Source organism: Hermetia illucens, chromosome 6 (assembly GCF_905115235.1).
Source record: "Hermetia illucens chromosome 6, iHerIll2.2.curated.20191125, whole genome shotgun sequence".
NCBI lineage: Eukaryota > Metazoa > Arthropoda > Insecta > Diptera > Stratiomyidae > Hermetia > Hermetia illucens.
This window is the reverse complement of record NC_051854.1, coordinates 75933286-75948151: the sequence shown is the minus strand read 5'-3', so window position 1 is coordinate 75948151 and position 14866 is coordinate 75933286. Positions and strand designations below refer to the sequence as shown.

The following is a 14866-nucleotide window of genomic DNA, read 5'->3' as shown; positions in this document are numbered from 1 at the left end:
AACATTTATTTCCTTATCCACCTTAACAAATATAAATACCAGTTCAATTCAAATCTAACGCGGCTTTCACAGCAAGAACGAGTATCGAAGTATATTACAAAGCGTACCTACATCTGGATTTGGAGAAATTTTCAACTGTCATATGTGCCAAATCAAAAACCAAAGCATAGGAATGTTCTATAGATCACGTCAATCGACATTTGTAATAATTAAATCCAATATTCTTATCCCCAATACATACATCCATCTGCAATATTTCACAGGTGTCTAGAAATACTGACAAAATAAATTTTCATTTGTAAAGTGAATTGCCTACTTCGATTCGCTTCAAAGATACAGATAAGATTGGCAGGCAAACCGACGGCGATACCAAGGTAGTAAGATAAAATTCTTGCTTGATGAGATACAGGTGCAAAAATTGGATATTGATACTGAAAAGCTGCGCCCATACAGATTGTTGGTAAGCCAAAATTTTCATAATATATTATCAATTCAAAGTCAAGTCAGATGTATAGAATATTAGATAATAGGACAGGGACGCGGACTACAAAGTTCGATTCAAAAGATGAAGATATAGTTCATCAATTGAACCTAAGTGGCTTTGTTGACGGTTCGTCGCTAAAAACCCAAACTGACATAAGACACAAATGTTACACAAGCCCTTATGATGTGAATGTAAAACTAATATGAGGGGACTAACAAAAGTTTGGTAAATTAATATAAAAATGAACAAATGATAATTTTTGCCTACCTTTATTAATTCTTATCAGTCAATATTTTTTCCACCTAATTTCCGTTGATTTCAACAATTTGACAGTTTCCGAAAGGGTACATTTTGGCTTTAATTAAAAACTTTCGTTCGCTTCAGCTAAAGTCGAAATGCGTGGAGAAAATGCATCGGTTTCCTGTTGTACTGACGGCGGAATTTGTGCAAGGTTAACATAACCAAATGTGCGTTTTCTGGCCTCCATGTTCCCTGATCTTTTTGAAATTTCACATAAAATATCACTAAACTATGAAAAACAACGCACAATTTATGAAATTATCCTAATTAAAAAATCAAAGTGTCAAATTATTAAACTTTTGTTAATCCCTCCTTACAGTGCAGAATTTTCACATTCTAATGCCAATTACAAGCCAAGCAAATTAGAACAAGCTACGGAAGTCACGGCATTCGTCAAACTTGACACGTCCCTCCATAACTCTAGAGAAATACTTTTCGAAGAAAGAAAGTTTGTTAAATTGTCAACCTAGTAGACTCGGACATATGTTGACGTAAAATGAAAGATACACACGTTGAAGTTTTGATGGATACCTCTAATCTATCCCATGGAAGTTGGCAACAAGTGGAAGTCGACATATCCCAAACAAAAATTTAATTTGGGCCTTAATAATAGTAATCATTGGGGCAACAATCCAATTAGATCAGTGCTTTAAAGTTTGTCAAAATACTTCATTCAAGACCGTAATGATACACTACAGTGGACTGTAGGAGGCAGTGTGGTCAGCATTGCGCTCACCCGAGATTATTATTACTCTGATTTGACTCAGGTACGTAGCTGAGGCGACTGGTAGCCGAGATCCCGACACGATAACAAATCCTTCTGCCACAAGTGAGATTTTAACCTAACCACTTGAGCCAACCGAACACACCAAAGCTGTTAGGCTTAAACTATTGGCGCTTTTACGTTGAATATAATTCGTGTGTTTAGTGCAACTCTGCATGTAACCTACACGTCGTACTTCCGTAACGGACTCAGGATGGACGCTAAGAAGACTGGACAAGTTATGTTTAATAGGAGCGTAAGATGGAGCAGCTACACACTGCCAAACTCATCTGGGGTAGATATCGAGCTGGTACAAACAGTCAAATATTGAGGAGTACAATTCGACTTCAAGCTAACGTGGAAGCACCACATCCAGTAACAATATCAAAAATCCTGCAGATTGCTCTGATGCTGTGGGACTGCGATGGATAAGACCTGAGAACTTTCTACAAAACTGATTCATTCAATGTATGCATCTATAGTAAACCCTATTTTGAAGTATGGTGGCCGAATTTTGCTAAAAGCAGGAAGCTACTGTCCCAAATTTAAAGGCTCGGTTGCCTAAGAGCAATGAGTATTATGTCGACCGCTGCATTTCAAGCTATACTAAATGATGTTCCTTGGCAAACTTTGAAATGACATACTCCGTCATAATCACCAAAAGAGAAGAATGGTCGATAAATGACCACGAGACTTTTTGGATTATAGACTTAATAATCACGGACGTGTTCTCAGGAAATCCGATAATGGAAGGCAACGTTATCAGCACTAAACAGCAACCATATATGAAGCCAGCTGGTGCAGAGTTGCCATCAAGTGCTACTGAAACTTGGTTGACTGAATGAAACGTTCCCGATGTGGGTGCCAGGGCATTGGAACATTGCTGGCATGGGGGAAGCTGACAGACTGGGTCACCAAGGGTATGAACTTACAATGGTACGCAATTCATATGCAGCTGCCGGCCTGCTCAAGGATTTGTTCAATGAGGAGTCTGTTTACTCTCTAGAAAATATTCCCAGATTCATAAAAGCCTGCGAACGTTGTAGGCGGGAGGCCAATGAATAGCCGATCTCCGGGAATACTGCAAAGGGCCTAGCAAAAAGCCTGAATTTTTGGAGCTGCCAAATTAAATTAACAGAATCAAATTATTGGGTAATCTAAAAAAACTATGAATGAAAAATTTCTACCTTTCAATTGTTATATGTGTGAGCCTCGTTAATCAATAATAGCTTGACAGATGCGTTTGAGACAAACAGTGGATTAAAGCACTGTTCAATCTGGCACTAGAGCGGGGTATGTAAAGTAGAATATAATAATAATCGACGGTGGGGCAATCCAATTGGGTCTGGGCTTTGAAGTATGTTAGAGCACTTCATTCAAGACCGTAATGGTATACTATATGATAACTTTACATTGTTGGAGGCCATGTGGTCAGCATTACTAGAACAACACCAGATAATGTGTCTCTGAGAAGGCGGAAGTGGTAGTGAATAGGTCACACAGTGGAAAAGTAAGACAACTCCATTGGGGATTATGCTATGCAATGGAATTCATTATACGAGAATAGCTGACTGGTGACGGCGAACAGTGGAGGAAGAGTGCAAGTTTTTCGAAAACTTGTAGGGGGAATCAAATTGAACTTCTAGGAACCCTAGGTTTGAAGCCATTCCCTGTCTAAACTAACTGACCTAATCATTCATCTAACTCGAACACCAAGGTCTAAATGAAGTTCCACCCACGTGGTGTTCATGCTTTAATTAAAACAAAAAGAGAAGACAAGAAAGATGGGTATAACAATTGAAGTATTGAGCTGTCAGACGATCTACTAGTTTTCTAAGTCCAGTTTTATGATACTTCTTGAGTGTTGGTTGAATTTGGTTGGTTGGAATTTGGCCTCTCTAATTTTTCATCTTACAGATCAACCGTGTAAGACTTAGATCGCAATCACTTTAAAGTAACAATTGTGAGATTCAGATTGAATCTCCACAAATTCCAATAGATTCAGCTTTCATTTAGTAGAAATTTTGAATTATAAAATGAAAACAGTAATATTAAAAGCTGCATAAAAATCAATTTAAAAACTAATCCCGAAATACCCATTTTCACCTGTTTATACTCCACAACGTTCAACCTACCTCTACATGATCGCAGACTGATTGCTGAGTGACCCCAAATGGGCATCGGAGTGAAAAGCCGTAAATATGCGGAGCCATTCAGGTAGACTTCTTTCGAATCGACATTCGAGCCCAAAGATAAAATTGGAAGTAGAGCTGTCAAAGAAGAAAAAGAAAAACATTAAAAATTTAATTCTAAACGGAATGAAATAAATGATTGATGATAATCGTTTTTTAAATAAATTCTATCAAAGAGTTTAATAGGAAATTAAAGAAAGGTAAATTTTGATGTTTTTTTATTGCTGATGAATGGAGTAATTCTAAAGTTAATGAAAGACGTTACTAGGATTTTTTGAAGCTTTAAATGTACTTTCATGGATGAAGAAATCACTAATTATAAATCAATTTTGAAATCATCACAACAAAATTTCTGTGGCGAAGAAATTTATTTAGTCGTAAACTGAAGATATAAGAAGATCTGTAGATTGGCAGTAGTGAGCTAGACCTTTGCATGATATTACTCATCGCATCGTGGCATCATAAGATGGAAGATACATCATTTGACAAATCTGTGACTTATTTCCGGTTTCGTACTCTCCTCCTATTTGGCTTTGTGATTATAGTCTTTCTAGTTTTGATGTGCATCTGAGTATCCAGAACCATAGAGAGAAAATCCGGGGCCGAGGGAAAGTTATGCGGAAAAATGGTCGCCGGGCTGAAAATTATACGGGCCTGAAGTGAAAATTATGTAGGCCCTCTATTATCCCTTTCTTCATTGGAATTACCATTACTGGCCCCTAAGAAAACTTCGGGCCCGGGCGAAATCCCCCTTCCACCCGCCCCCATCAGGCCTTTGCTATATATGTATATCTCCTCTGTAATTTTAGGGACCAGTTGTTCAAAGCTTAGCTTTCTGGTTTTACGTCTATGTATATAAATAAACCACAACAGAAGGCAACATTTCCCTCTTAGTATCATTGTGAAAAAATGCTTAACGAAAAGTTGCTGTCAAATTAATATGGGTCTCAGGTATTATTCAATTATACAAAATCGTAACTTGAGTTGGGCTAGTTTTGTCTCTTTTTTTGACGTAAATTCTGAGAAAGGACATGAAAGAATATTTTATTGATAGACCGTAGAAGCTTAAATGGATTAAGGATAGGAACCAGATTTTTTTGTTGGGTAGGATACGTGAATGCGTTTCCATACAGTGTTGGACTTCCGCAACGATGCATTATGGGACTACCAACTAAACACCTCTAGCCCGGAACCTTTCGGAAGACTACCTCGCCTTCAAGTCAGAGAGCTCCTTTCACCAACGGGCAGGGAGACGAAGTTGGGAGTTGTTAGTTCATACAAGAGAAAAAGTGTGATGGACGTCGTCCCCTACTTCATTGCGTAACACACAATCAGGAGATCGTGCCTTCCAAATCTTGTGCAGGTAAAACTGATAATCTAACCATGCTTTTGATTTAGCGAAACTTTGCTGTGAACTTTCCAACCAGGCCAAAGTGAAAGACCGGCGGCATGTTGCAAGGTTATGACACAGTATTCTTCATCGATGGATCAAAGATGATCTGTGAAGTCGGGCCGGGAGTTTTCTCGAAAACACACAGCGTATCCGAGTCGAATGGTTTCCCCGGTCTCGCCAGTGTATTCCAAACGGAATTACTTTCGATACTGGAAGTCTGCTGATGGCTGGAACATGATCCGAACCCCAAGCGTAACATAGCCATTCTGACCGACAGCCAAACGGTCTCCAAGCTGATGGGGCAGTGCAGAAACGCGTTGAACAGTCTGGGTGGCACGCTCAAGGGCACCCTCCTCTGGGTCCTCGGGTATAAGAGCACTGGCCCATAGGGGACCATGTCGCCAGACTGGGGATACCCTACAATTCGTATTGCCGAAGCTTCAGAGAAGGCGGGGGGGGGGGGGGGGGGGGGGGAGGGGGGGCCTCAGGTACTTCCTCCTGGGCCCCTCGGAGCGGTCACTGATACCTACCTACCAGCTGCAACCATACCCGCTGCTGCTTTGATTTGCTCGAAGAAGCTCATTTTCGGGTCAATTGTTAAATCAGGGTATTTAACAGTTGTAAGTTATAGAGGTATCACGTTGCTGAGTACCATCTATAAGATATTCTCCACTATCTTGCTAGGCCGGATAGCCCCATACGCCCAGAACACCATTGGCCCATACCAAAGAGGCTTCACTCCAGGCAAATCAGCAACAGATCAGATTTTCTCTGCGTGGGAAGCGATGGAAAAACTGTTGGAATATGAACAATAGTTGCACCATCTGTTCATCGACTTTAAAGCCGCCTATGATAGCATAGCCAGGATAAAACTGTACACGGCCATGAGAGAATTCGGTATCCCGACGAAATCAATAAGACTGACTAGGCTGACCCTGGCCAATGTGCGAGGCCAGATAAAAGCAGCAGGATCACTCTCAAGACCATTCCACATCAACAACGGTCTACGACAAGGGGATGCGCTATCATGCGTCCTCTTTAACCTGGCCCTCGAGAAAGTGATCCGTGATGCTGAGGTAAATGCAAGAGGTACGACCCTCTTCAAGTCCACCCAACTACTGGCCTATGCTGACGATATCGACATCATGGGAAGAACCACCCGAGACATACAAACTGCCTTCATCCAGATCGAGTAGGCGGCGCGAGATCTTGGGCCGCACATCAATGAAGGCAAGGCAAAATATATGGTGGCAACGTCAACACAGAAGACGAATCAACCAACAACATCAAACCGCACTGGTCAAACACGAAGAAGAATAAGGATAGGAGAATACAACTTTGAGACCGTTGACAATTTCTCCTATCTAGGGTCGAAAATCACAACCGATAACAGCTACGATGATGAAATCCGTGCAGGTTGTTGTGGATAAAATCCGGCTCAATAGGTTACGATGGGCGGGTCATTTAATCCGTATGGATGAGGATGATCCCACCCGGAAAGTCTATAAGGGCAATATCTATGGTAGAAAAAGAAGACGAGGCAGACCCTGCCTAAGATGGAGAGATGGCTTAGGTCAGGACGCCAGACAGCTTTTAGGGATATCGAATTGGTGGACCTCGGCGCAAAACCGGGATGTCTGGAGTTACTTATTAAAGCAGGCCTAGACCGAATACCGGTTGTTGCGCCGTTGGTGATGATGATTTAACAGTTGGTTTTAACTCTATAATCAATTCACCAACACATATGGGTCACAGGGTCGGAATACTCTTTCTGGTCAAAATAACTCACCATCATAATCAACCGATATCCGGTCTAGGCTTGCCTTAGTAAGAAACTCCAGACATCCCGGTTTTGCGCCGAGATTCACCAATTCGATATCCCTAAAAGCTGCCTGGCAATCTGGCCCGCGCAATCGCTCCATCTGAGGTAAGGTCTGTCGCTTCTTTTTTTAAGGTTTTTGCCAAACAAAACCCTATTAAAATCATTTTACTGTCTATCTGTCTGGTGCTCAGAGGTGGCGATGAGAAAGACGGGGCGGCAACCCTGTCGGCTGAACCGAAACCAAGTAGCCGAGGAGAACCTCCATAGTGGTGGCACCAGGTGACGCTGTATTCACTTTGGCTTGCCGGCCGTGATGCAGTAGAAGAATGCTCCAAAGGCCTAATCAGGGCGATCAGACCCGAGTCTGCACTGAAGTGGCAATTTGGTCACGAAACCTCAGCAGACCTCAGCGGACAGTTCGGTTATTTGCGGTAGGCCCCCTAGTGGGAGTTTCATGGGGGTTGTAGTTATGCTCAAGCGAGAAGAGACCTTCGGATCTCGGCGTGGTGTTGCGTTTTAACACGGGTGCCATACTCCTTAGTTCGGTGGAGATTTAAGTATATCTAATTGCTTTAGACTTGTACCGTTGTTGCTTGTTTCAGCGTTTGATTGTAGTCACAAAATCAATCCGTGTCCTAAGAAGACCTTGGGATTAAGTCTTTCAGACAGGTGCTCACATAAAACCCTCAAGGACTCACTGTCTGTCTGTCTGCCACATGCATTTTTCTCGGAGACGGTTATAGCGATCGACACCAAATTTGGTAGGAAGGTGGAAACTGTGGACGCTCACGTGTACAGTGAGTTACAGCCTTCTACGTCGAATTTAAGGGAGAATCCCGATACATGCAAAAGGGAGGCGTCAATTTTTCCCGCAGCACCTAGATTTTCCGAGTGACAAGTTCATAATCGTGTCGCATGGATTCCCATTTACTTCATCGACCGATTGATTGATTTTACAGACCCCATTGCCTCCTATAGCGTACTGTAGTGTACCATTACGGTCTTGAATCAAATGCTCTAACACACTTCAAGGTCCTGATCCAATATGAATTGTTGCACCAACGATTATTATTATGATACTCCTTCCGTGTAGGTTAGCAAATTCTACCGTCCACCAGTCCATAGAAGGCTTGCCATGGACGAAACTACCACTCCCGATGTGCCCTCCAGTGCAAATCTGCCTGTTCCAAAAGTTTCGACGAAACTCCCGATGTTCACCTTCACGACACAAGATGTCGTCAGGGATCGATCCTGTGTTTAAAAATACGAGCTCGTTTCTGGCCGTCATTTCTTGAATCCGTTTTCCCCTGGAGTCTGGTTGAGGCATGTCCCATTTAAGGTCCCTAGTATTTAAGTCACCTCCTACCAGAATTCGCCCCTTCGGATCATGTCGACCGCGTCCTAGCTGTTTCCAATTCTGCTCTGAAAACTGGACACCGCCTCGAGACCACAGTATGTGCAACCCTCTCACCACATATCCCACGATCCCTGCAGAGAATGAAACCCTTATTTCCGCTGCAGATATTCGCTTTATGACCTACCTGGCTGCATGCTGCCCTCCTATCCGTTGCCCTACAGGTTGCAGCGGTGTGCCCATAGGCATCTATAACACTTCGTGGGTACTGCCTCCTACACACTAGACACTATCCAACCAATTCGTTCATCATAGGATCTGGTTTTCCTGTAACCAAATTTTGGCATTTTATGACATCTGAAAGTAGGGTTCGCGAAAAAATGACAGTGTCAAATCCATTTATGTAGTTCGTCCAATCGTTTGTTGCTTTTCATTCATGAGTGTTTGACAGAAATGTGTTACTACTGGTCCTACCTTAAGTAATATTCAGATAGTTGACCTTGCCCCTAAATGCAAGAAAGTCTATTTATCCACTAATGGCATAATCTCGAAAAGCTTATACGCCCACCTGTTTATAAATTGAATATGAGTGTGTGTTGATGTGTTGATCTGTTGTAGATAAAAAACTCATAAACTAAAGATATATTAACAATACACTAACCGGACAATACTGATTATCATTTTTCGTCTTGTGCACTGAATTCAACAAATGGTCAAGTCACATGGTGGCATCACTTGGCTTCCATGATAAGGTCAGAACAGTCATAACAATTCAGTTTTTGCTAATAATGATACGTAATCAAAACTCCCCATACGAATACCCAAGTCCACTTGCCCCCCATCATTCTGCTAAACACTATTCTCTCCAATCATTGAACACGCGTTCGATAAAAAATATTTTACTTTTGATTTTATCGTAGTAGTTTGTTTGCTGAGCACTTGACTCCATCAGTAAATAGTGGATAACGCATTTTCCACTTCTTTTGGATACTTTTAGATATTGAAAGCACGAGTTTAGACGATTTGTAGTTTTACAATATTTGGATCGAGTCAATAGAGTCGTTACTTGGAGCCTATCTCAACAATTTTAATTTTTGAAGTGAAACTTTTTCTTGAAATAAACGTTTACTCTACCTTGAAATGATTCACGCATATTGCACGGGAAAGACCTTGGTATCAACTTTTCAATATGAATACAAATAATGGACGTAATGATGGTATTTGACCATTTATTGTTGAATAATCCATTAAGTGTACGTACATGAATTCTGGCTTATCTAAATTAGCTACAAAAGATTGATGGAACCTTTGATCGCACTGGTTCATTCATGTGAAATTTGTCCAAAAAGATTGGTATATTATGTGTTGATTATCAAGGTAGCAAGTAGATTAACTCTGAGTTTAGAGTGTTGTTGAATGAAGAAGCTAATGGAAAATTTTGTGTCGGAAAACGCCGTCAGCTTGCTTCGCAACAATAATGGCAATGAAAAAATCAGAAGAATGGAATGTGATCAATGTCGCCTCCAATTTATTTACGAGAACGTAATTGCAGTAGACTATACTTTATTCAAAATTTATTCTAACATTTACCATTCTGCTTCTTTGTGGAATGAAACACAAAATTACATATATACACCACCAACTACCAAAATATAATTAAAACATTGAAAGAGTCAGGGATGAATTTCTGCATCTTTTTCTTGGAGAACTGATTGACCTCATTTCAGCGTATAAAGCCATCGTTGTTTCAGTCGGATTCTTGGTCGATTCCCATTGGCTCCGATTTCTAGGCCAATCTCAGCTAATAATTCCCCGCCAGGATGAATTACATGCCCATGCCATCGAAACGGTCTCTCAACCAATTTTCCCTAAATGTTACGCTACTCATCTAATACAATATGTTTCGTTCCATTACCGGGAAGCGCCGTTCATTGTTCTTGCTAGTCGACCAGCATTAAGAACCATGGAGGGGAACAGGGCGAGGGACACTGTGATGGACTTTGAATATGTACTCACAAAGATCACAAAGAATGTAAATTTTTGCAGGCCGCGGTCACTGACAGTGTGTGCTTGATTGGGGTTGGCCGTCAGAAATTCTAATTTTTTAGATCGAGAACCGTGCTGTTGGGCAAGTTTTCCGAGATCAGCTTTGTTGTCGGATGCTAGGAAAACGTGATTTACAATGTGAAGACAGTTGGACGCTGAATGTCCCCGTGGGACGTACATAACATGACTAAAGAGAAGTGGTAGGAGACGCAGAACAGTTTTAATATACCTGCAAGATTTCGAACTTTACTCGTCCGCCATTTAAGGTTAGTCAAGAAGTGGTCCAACTAGTTCCTTTAAAATCTCACAAATACGAAATATCATTGAGTTTTTAAGGGTATGCTACGATAGACATAATACAGACAGAACGTTAAAAAAAACGAGAAATTATTCCACTTTGAAGCTGAGAGGAATTTAGAGAAATTACTTTTTGGTTAGGGATAAGTGGGGCTGAGTTCACCATCTACTTAATGGAGGGCCACACTAATTTGCGAAGCAACACGTTCCTTCGGGTTAGTGTACGCGCCACTCTTTCCTTGGATGTTTGCCCAATACTTCTACTACTTTATATTTAATGCAATATAATTTACGCCTTTGTCGAGTTTTGAATGAAATATAAATAGAGCCAATGCCATCTGTAGTAGCTTTCGGTTTCGCTCCGCAAGGTAGAGGCGCGAGACCGCGTCTGATGAGATCGCCTCTGCGTTTTTATATTCAGAAAAGTCTAAAAAGGGGCCATCATCTGGAGTTCTATTGATCGTTGTGAGCCATGGTGAGTCCCATAAGTTTCATCAAAGATGAAAGGAATTTCACCATTATTGCAACTGTATACCGCATCACGACAGAGCTTACAAATGATCTTTTCGAAGGTCGTGTGAGGGACGATAACAATGGGCTTCTCATTCGAGTGATAGCCAGCCATTTCAGCAGAATTCTAGACCGTTCTAAAATTCCACTTCTGATGGACGATATTGCAAGCCATGCATATATGCTCTCCAAACAGGTGCGAAAGTCCGCTTTGACGGTCTATCGTGGGAATGTAAGTTGATGCCCCTGCATTAAATCCTGGGAATCTGAGATTTTTCTCAATGAGTGGAAGTACGCCTGATGAAAGGGGGGTGGAAAGAGAGGGGAGGAGGATTCTCCCGGGCCCGGACTGTTTCGAGAGTCCAGCATGAACATTTCTATGGAAAAAAGGGATATTAGAGGGACCGGCGTAATTTTTACTTCAGACTCATATAACTTTCACACCGGGCCCCATTTTTCCCGTAATTTTTACCCCAGGCCCGGATTTGTTCTTTACGACCCTAAGTGGAAGAATGGGATGATTGTTCAAATTCGTTGTCTTGAGTACAAAAATCGGAGTGATATTTACGCCCTATTATCGTAAAGAAAATAGTTAAAATAATTGCAGAAGGCATCAAAAACATATCGAAAGCCTGATCGACATTGATTATGTCATATTTCAAGTTGCTGAACCGGAGACTGAACGCATTTGGAGGCGTGCGTGCAAGGACTTGTTTATGCACAGGACGGGTAGGTCATCCGGGTTTTGCCCCGAGGTACACCAATTCGATATCCCTCTAACACCCATAATAAAAGGGCAGAAGGATGCGCCCAAGGGAGAACGATGAATGTCAAAACCCGTAGTGATGCCAACCGCATCCGAGTGCAACCGATTACAGCAGGCTCTTTAGGATCGAGGGCTCAATCCGTTCAGGGGAAACTCAACAAGTATGAAATCTCCTCCGATATCCAAGTTGGTGAGACACCAGCTCCAAAGGAGCTCCGGAAGCGTTCCAAAATGTTCGCAAATAAGAATGGAGGTCACCCTGGAGAAAAAGGCTTCGGAACAGAAGTCGGACTTGGCAGAGTCACCCTTCATTTTGCTTGGAGTTCAAGAGAGTTGTTTCGAGTGTCTCTTGTGCGGACATCTGGCGAGGGCAGGGCAAGAGCAGCTTGTCGGTCTGACTGATGTAGTTGGTGTGGGAAAAAGGGTTACATTGCCCGAAAATGTGAGGATCTGAAGTGCATGTTCGATGAAATAAAGGTCATACTGTCGGAAGTGGTCTGAGGCTTGGACAGATTGGTCTTGCATGCAAAAGGACAGGGACCAAACGTCATCGCCAGTGACTTCAATGCATGGGTCACAGAAAGGGGAAATTCACTGAGAAATACAAGAGGATGGATATTGGATAACAATGAACATATTAATAGTTACCTTAAAGGTGAGTTTGGCTCGGTCGTGGATTGGAATTCTGTTAGTCCTTCACTAGCTAGACAAGTCTTGGAACGTAAGTAATCATTACACACTGGTCACCAAACAATCGTTCTCGACTTGAAGAACAAGTAATTGTCTAAGAATGAGTAGAACAAATGATGAGCAAACATGTATAGATAGCTCTTTGGACCAGGGCATTATACAAGAGACACCCTCGGAGATAGCCTTCCATATCTCGGAGTTCATTGCAATGGCATGCGACTCATCAATGTCGGGTCATTATATTTTTCCCAGTAGAAGGCCTAACTGCTGGTGGAACCGTGAATTACCTGTTCTTTGGTCGGCATTCATCCGACCGGACGAGCGGTCTAGAGAACAATTCGTAGGATTGACCAGGAGGTGAAGCAACGTGTCTTGTAGACACGTTGCTGGAAGAAACATCCAGCTAGCTATACAGCGAAGCAAGAGGGACTACTTCAAACAATTCTACGCAGATATAAACCTATAGGGAAGCGCCTACAGGGTTATCATGGAAAAATTCAAAGGCCGGCCAGCTCGACAAATTACATGTCCTGATCTCCTACTGAAAATTGTTCAGGGTTTGTTTCTTCAGCAGAGCACCAGCGGTAGTCTTCAGAGACTCCAGTAATGAAGAAAGAAATATAGGAGATTTGCAGAAAGCTAGGAGACAACAAAGCACCAAGCATTGACGATATACCAAATAAAACTCTTAAGTTGGCTGTTAAGTTGAGGCCGGGCATACTTGTAGAGTCTTTTGAAGCATGCTTGATGAATGCAAACTTTTCTAAAATTTGGAAACGCTGAAGGCTAGTTTTGCTGCCTAAACCTGACACACATCCTGGTGAACCATCTTCCTACAGACCTATATGTCTAGAGACTGAGGAAAATGCTGGAGCGAATAATGCCAACCAGGTTGCTACTGACCGGCAATTTGACTGACGTATGGTCAGATCACCCGTCGAGGCTATCAAACTGGTTACTGGCTTAACTAAAAGTGCGATTCACGGAAAGGGTGTGTTAGGAGCACTATTGTGAAATATCATGTATAATGATGTCCTGAACATTTCACTTACTAGCGAGCCCACAATAAGGGATTACGGCAGCGACTAGCGGTGATTGTTGTTGCCAACCATTAGGGATGTGGAGTTGTATTCATCCAAAGCAATCACTGGTATAAAGAAGTGGCCAAAAGATGCAGAACTTGAACCCGCGGAGGACAAAACAGAGACAGTGCTTATCATAAAGCGGTTCGCATCAAAGTTGAGAAAGACATCATCATCAGCAATCAAACACTTTGGAATAATGATAGATGCGAGGTTGAATTTTATCATGCTTGTATTGCAGCGTCCAATGCTGGCATGGTCCTGGGAAGAATGATTCAAAATGTTGAGGGCTCACGATGCGCTCGTAGGCTGCTTATATATAGAGTGGGACCTCTATACTGCATATCACATGCAAGACTCAAAAGGTGAGCGCAGTTTATTATTATAAGTTTAGATTGGACAGCTCACGGACTATGTCTTCTTCCATTGTCCTAGATTTACAGAAGAAAGCAAGGGTTTATAGGAGACATTAGAAGCAACAGAAGAGACACGTCTAATTGGAGAAATGCTTGCGCGCCAAGAGAACTGGAATGATGTGAAGTACATGTTGGGTGAATGCAGTGCAGGTTCAGAGAGAGGCACAGGAGGCGGGAAAAGCGCGGTTGCGAATGTTTCGATGGATTCTTAGTCCACATGTTTATTGGATACGTGAGTTCACTTTGTTGTAGTATTGATGAATTGATATGTTATGATGATGTATCACATGTATGTTTTAGAAAGCACGAAATGCACATGAAATTTAAAAGTTTCATCTTTCACCTAGTTGGATTTTCTTCCAACTTCCCAAAGTTGTGCCTTATATTATCCCTTTTGTCCTTCCAGCATGAATTTCTCAAATATGGAAATAAATAATACTATTATTAACTTTATTTGGGCAGATATTGGAACGGGATATACGTTGAGGGTTAGATTTCGTTTAGATACACCACTGTGATTTTTTTCAGATTTTTCGGTTGGATGGTCAGACAGACATCGACTCGATTCTAATAAGGTTTTTTTCTCACAAAACCTTAAAAAGAAACAATTTTTGAAAATTATGAGATAATCTAATGTTTTTCATTCATACAATATGAGAAGCATTATTATTTGCCTTTTTGGGAACTCCTAAGAACGGCTTGAACTTTATGACTGTTATTTTATGAATGGGGATTATCATGATTTCCTTCC

The 14866-nt window shown here is 41.7% G+C and overlaps 1 protein-coding gene across 3 annotated transcripts in view; it reads right to left on the bottom strand.

Annotated features, from left to right (window-relative positions):
- Positions 1 to 14866, bottom strand: part of LOC119658660 (protein crumbs) — a 94072-nt gene that overhangs the window by 32601 nt on the left and 46605 nt on the right. For all 3 annotated transcript variants that reach the window (XM_038066213.1, XM_038066210.1, XM_038066212.1), the window contains exon 2: positions 3683 to 3817. In XM_038066213.1, the coding sequence (XP_037922141.1) occupies positions 3683 to 3817 (135 nt within the window). The remainder of the gene's footprint in view (positions 1 to 3682; positions 3818 to 14866) is intronic.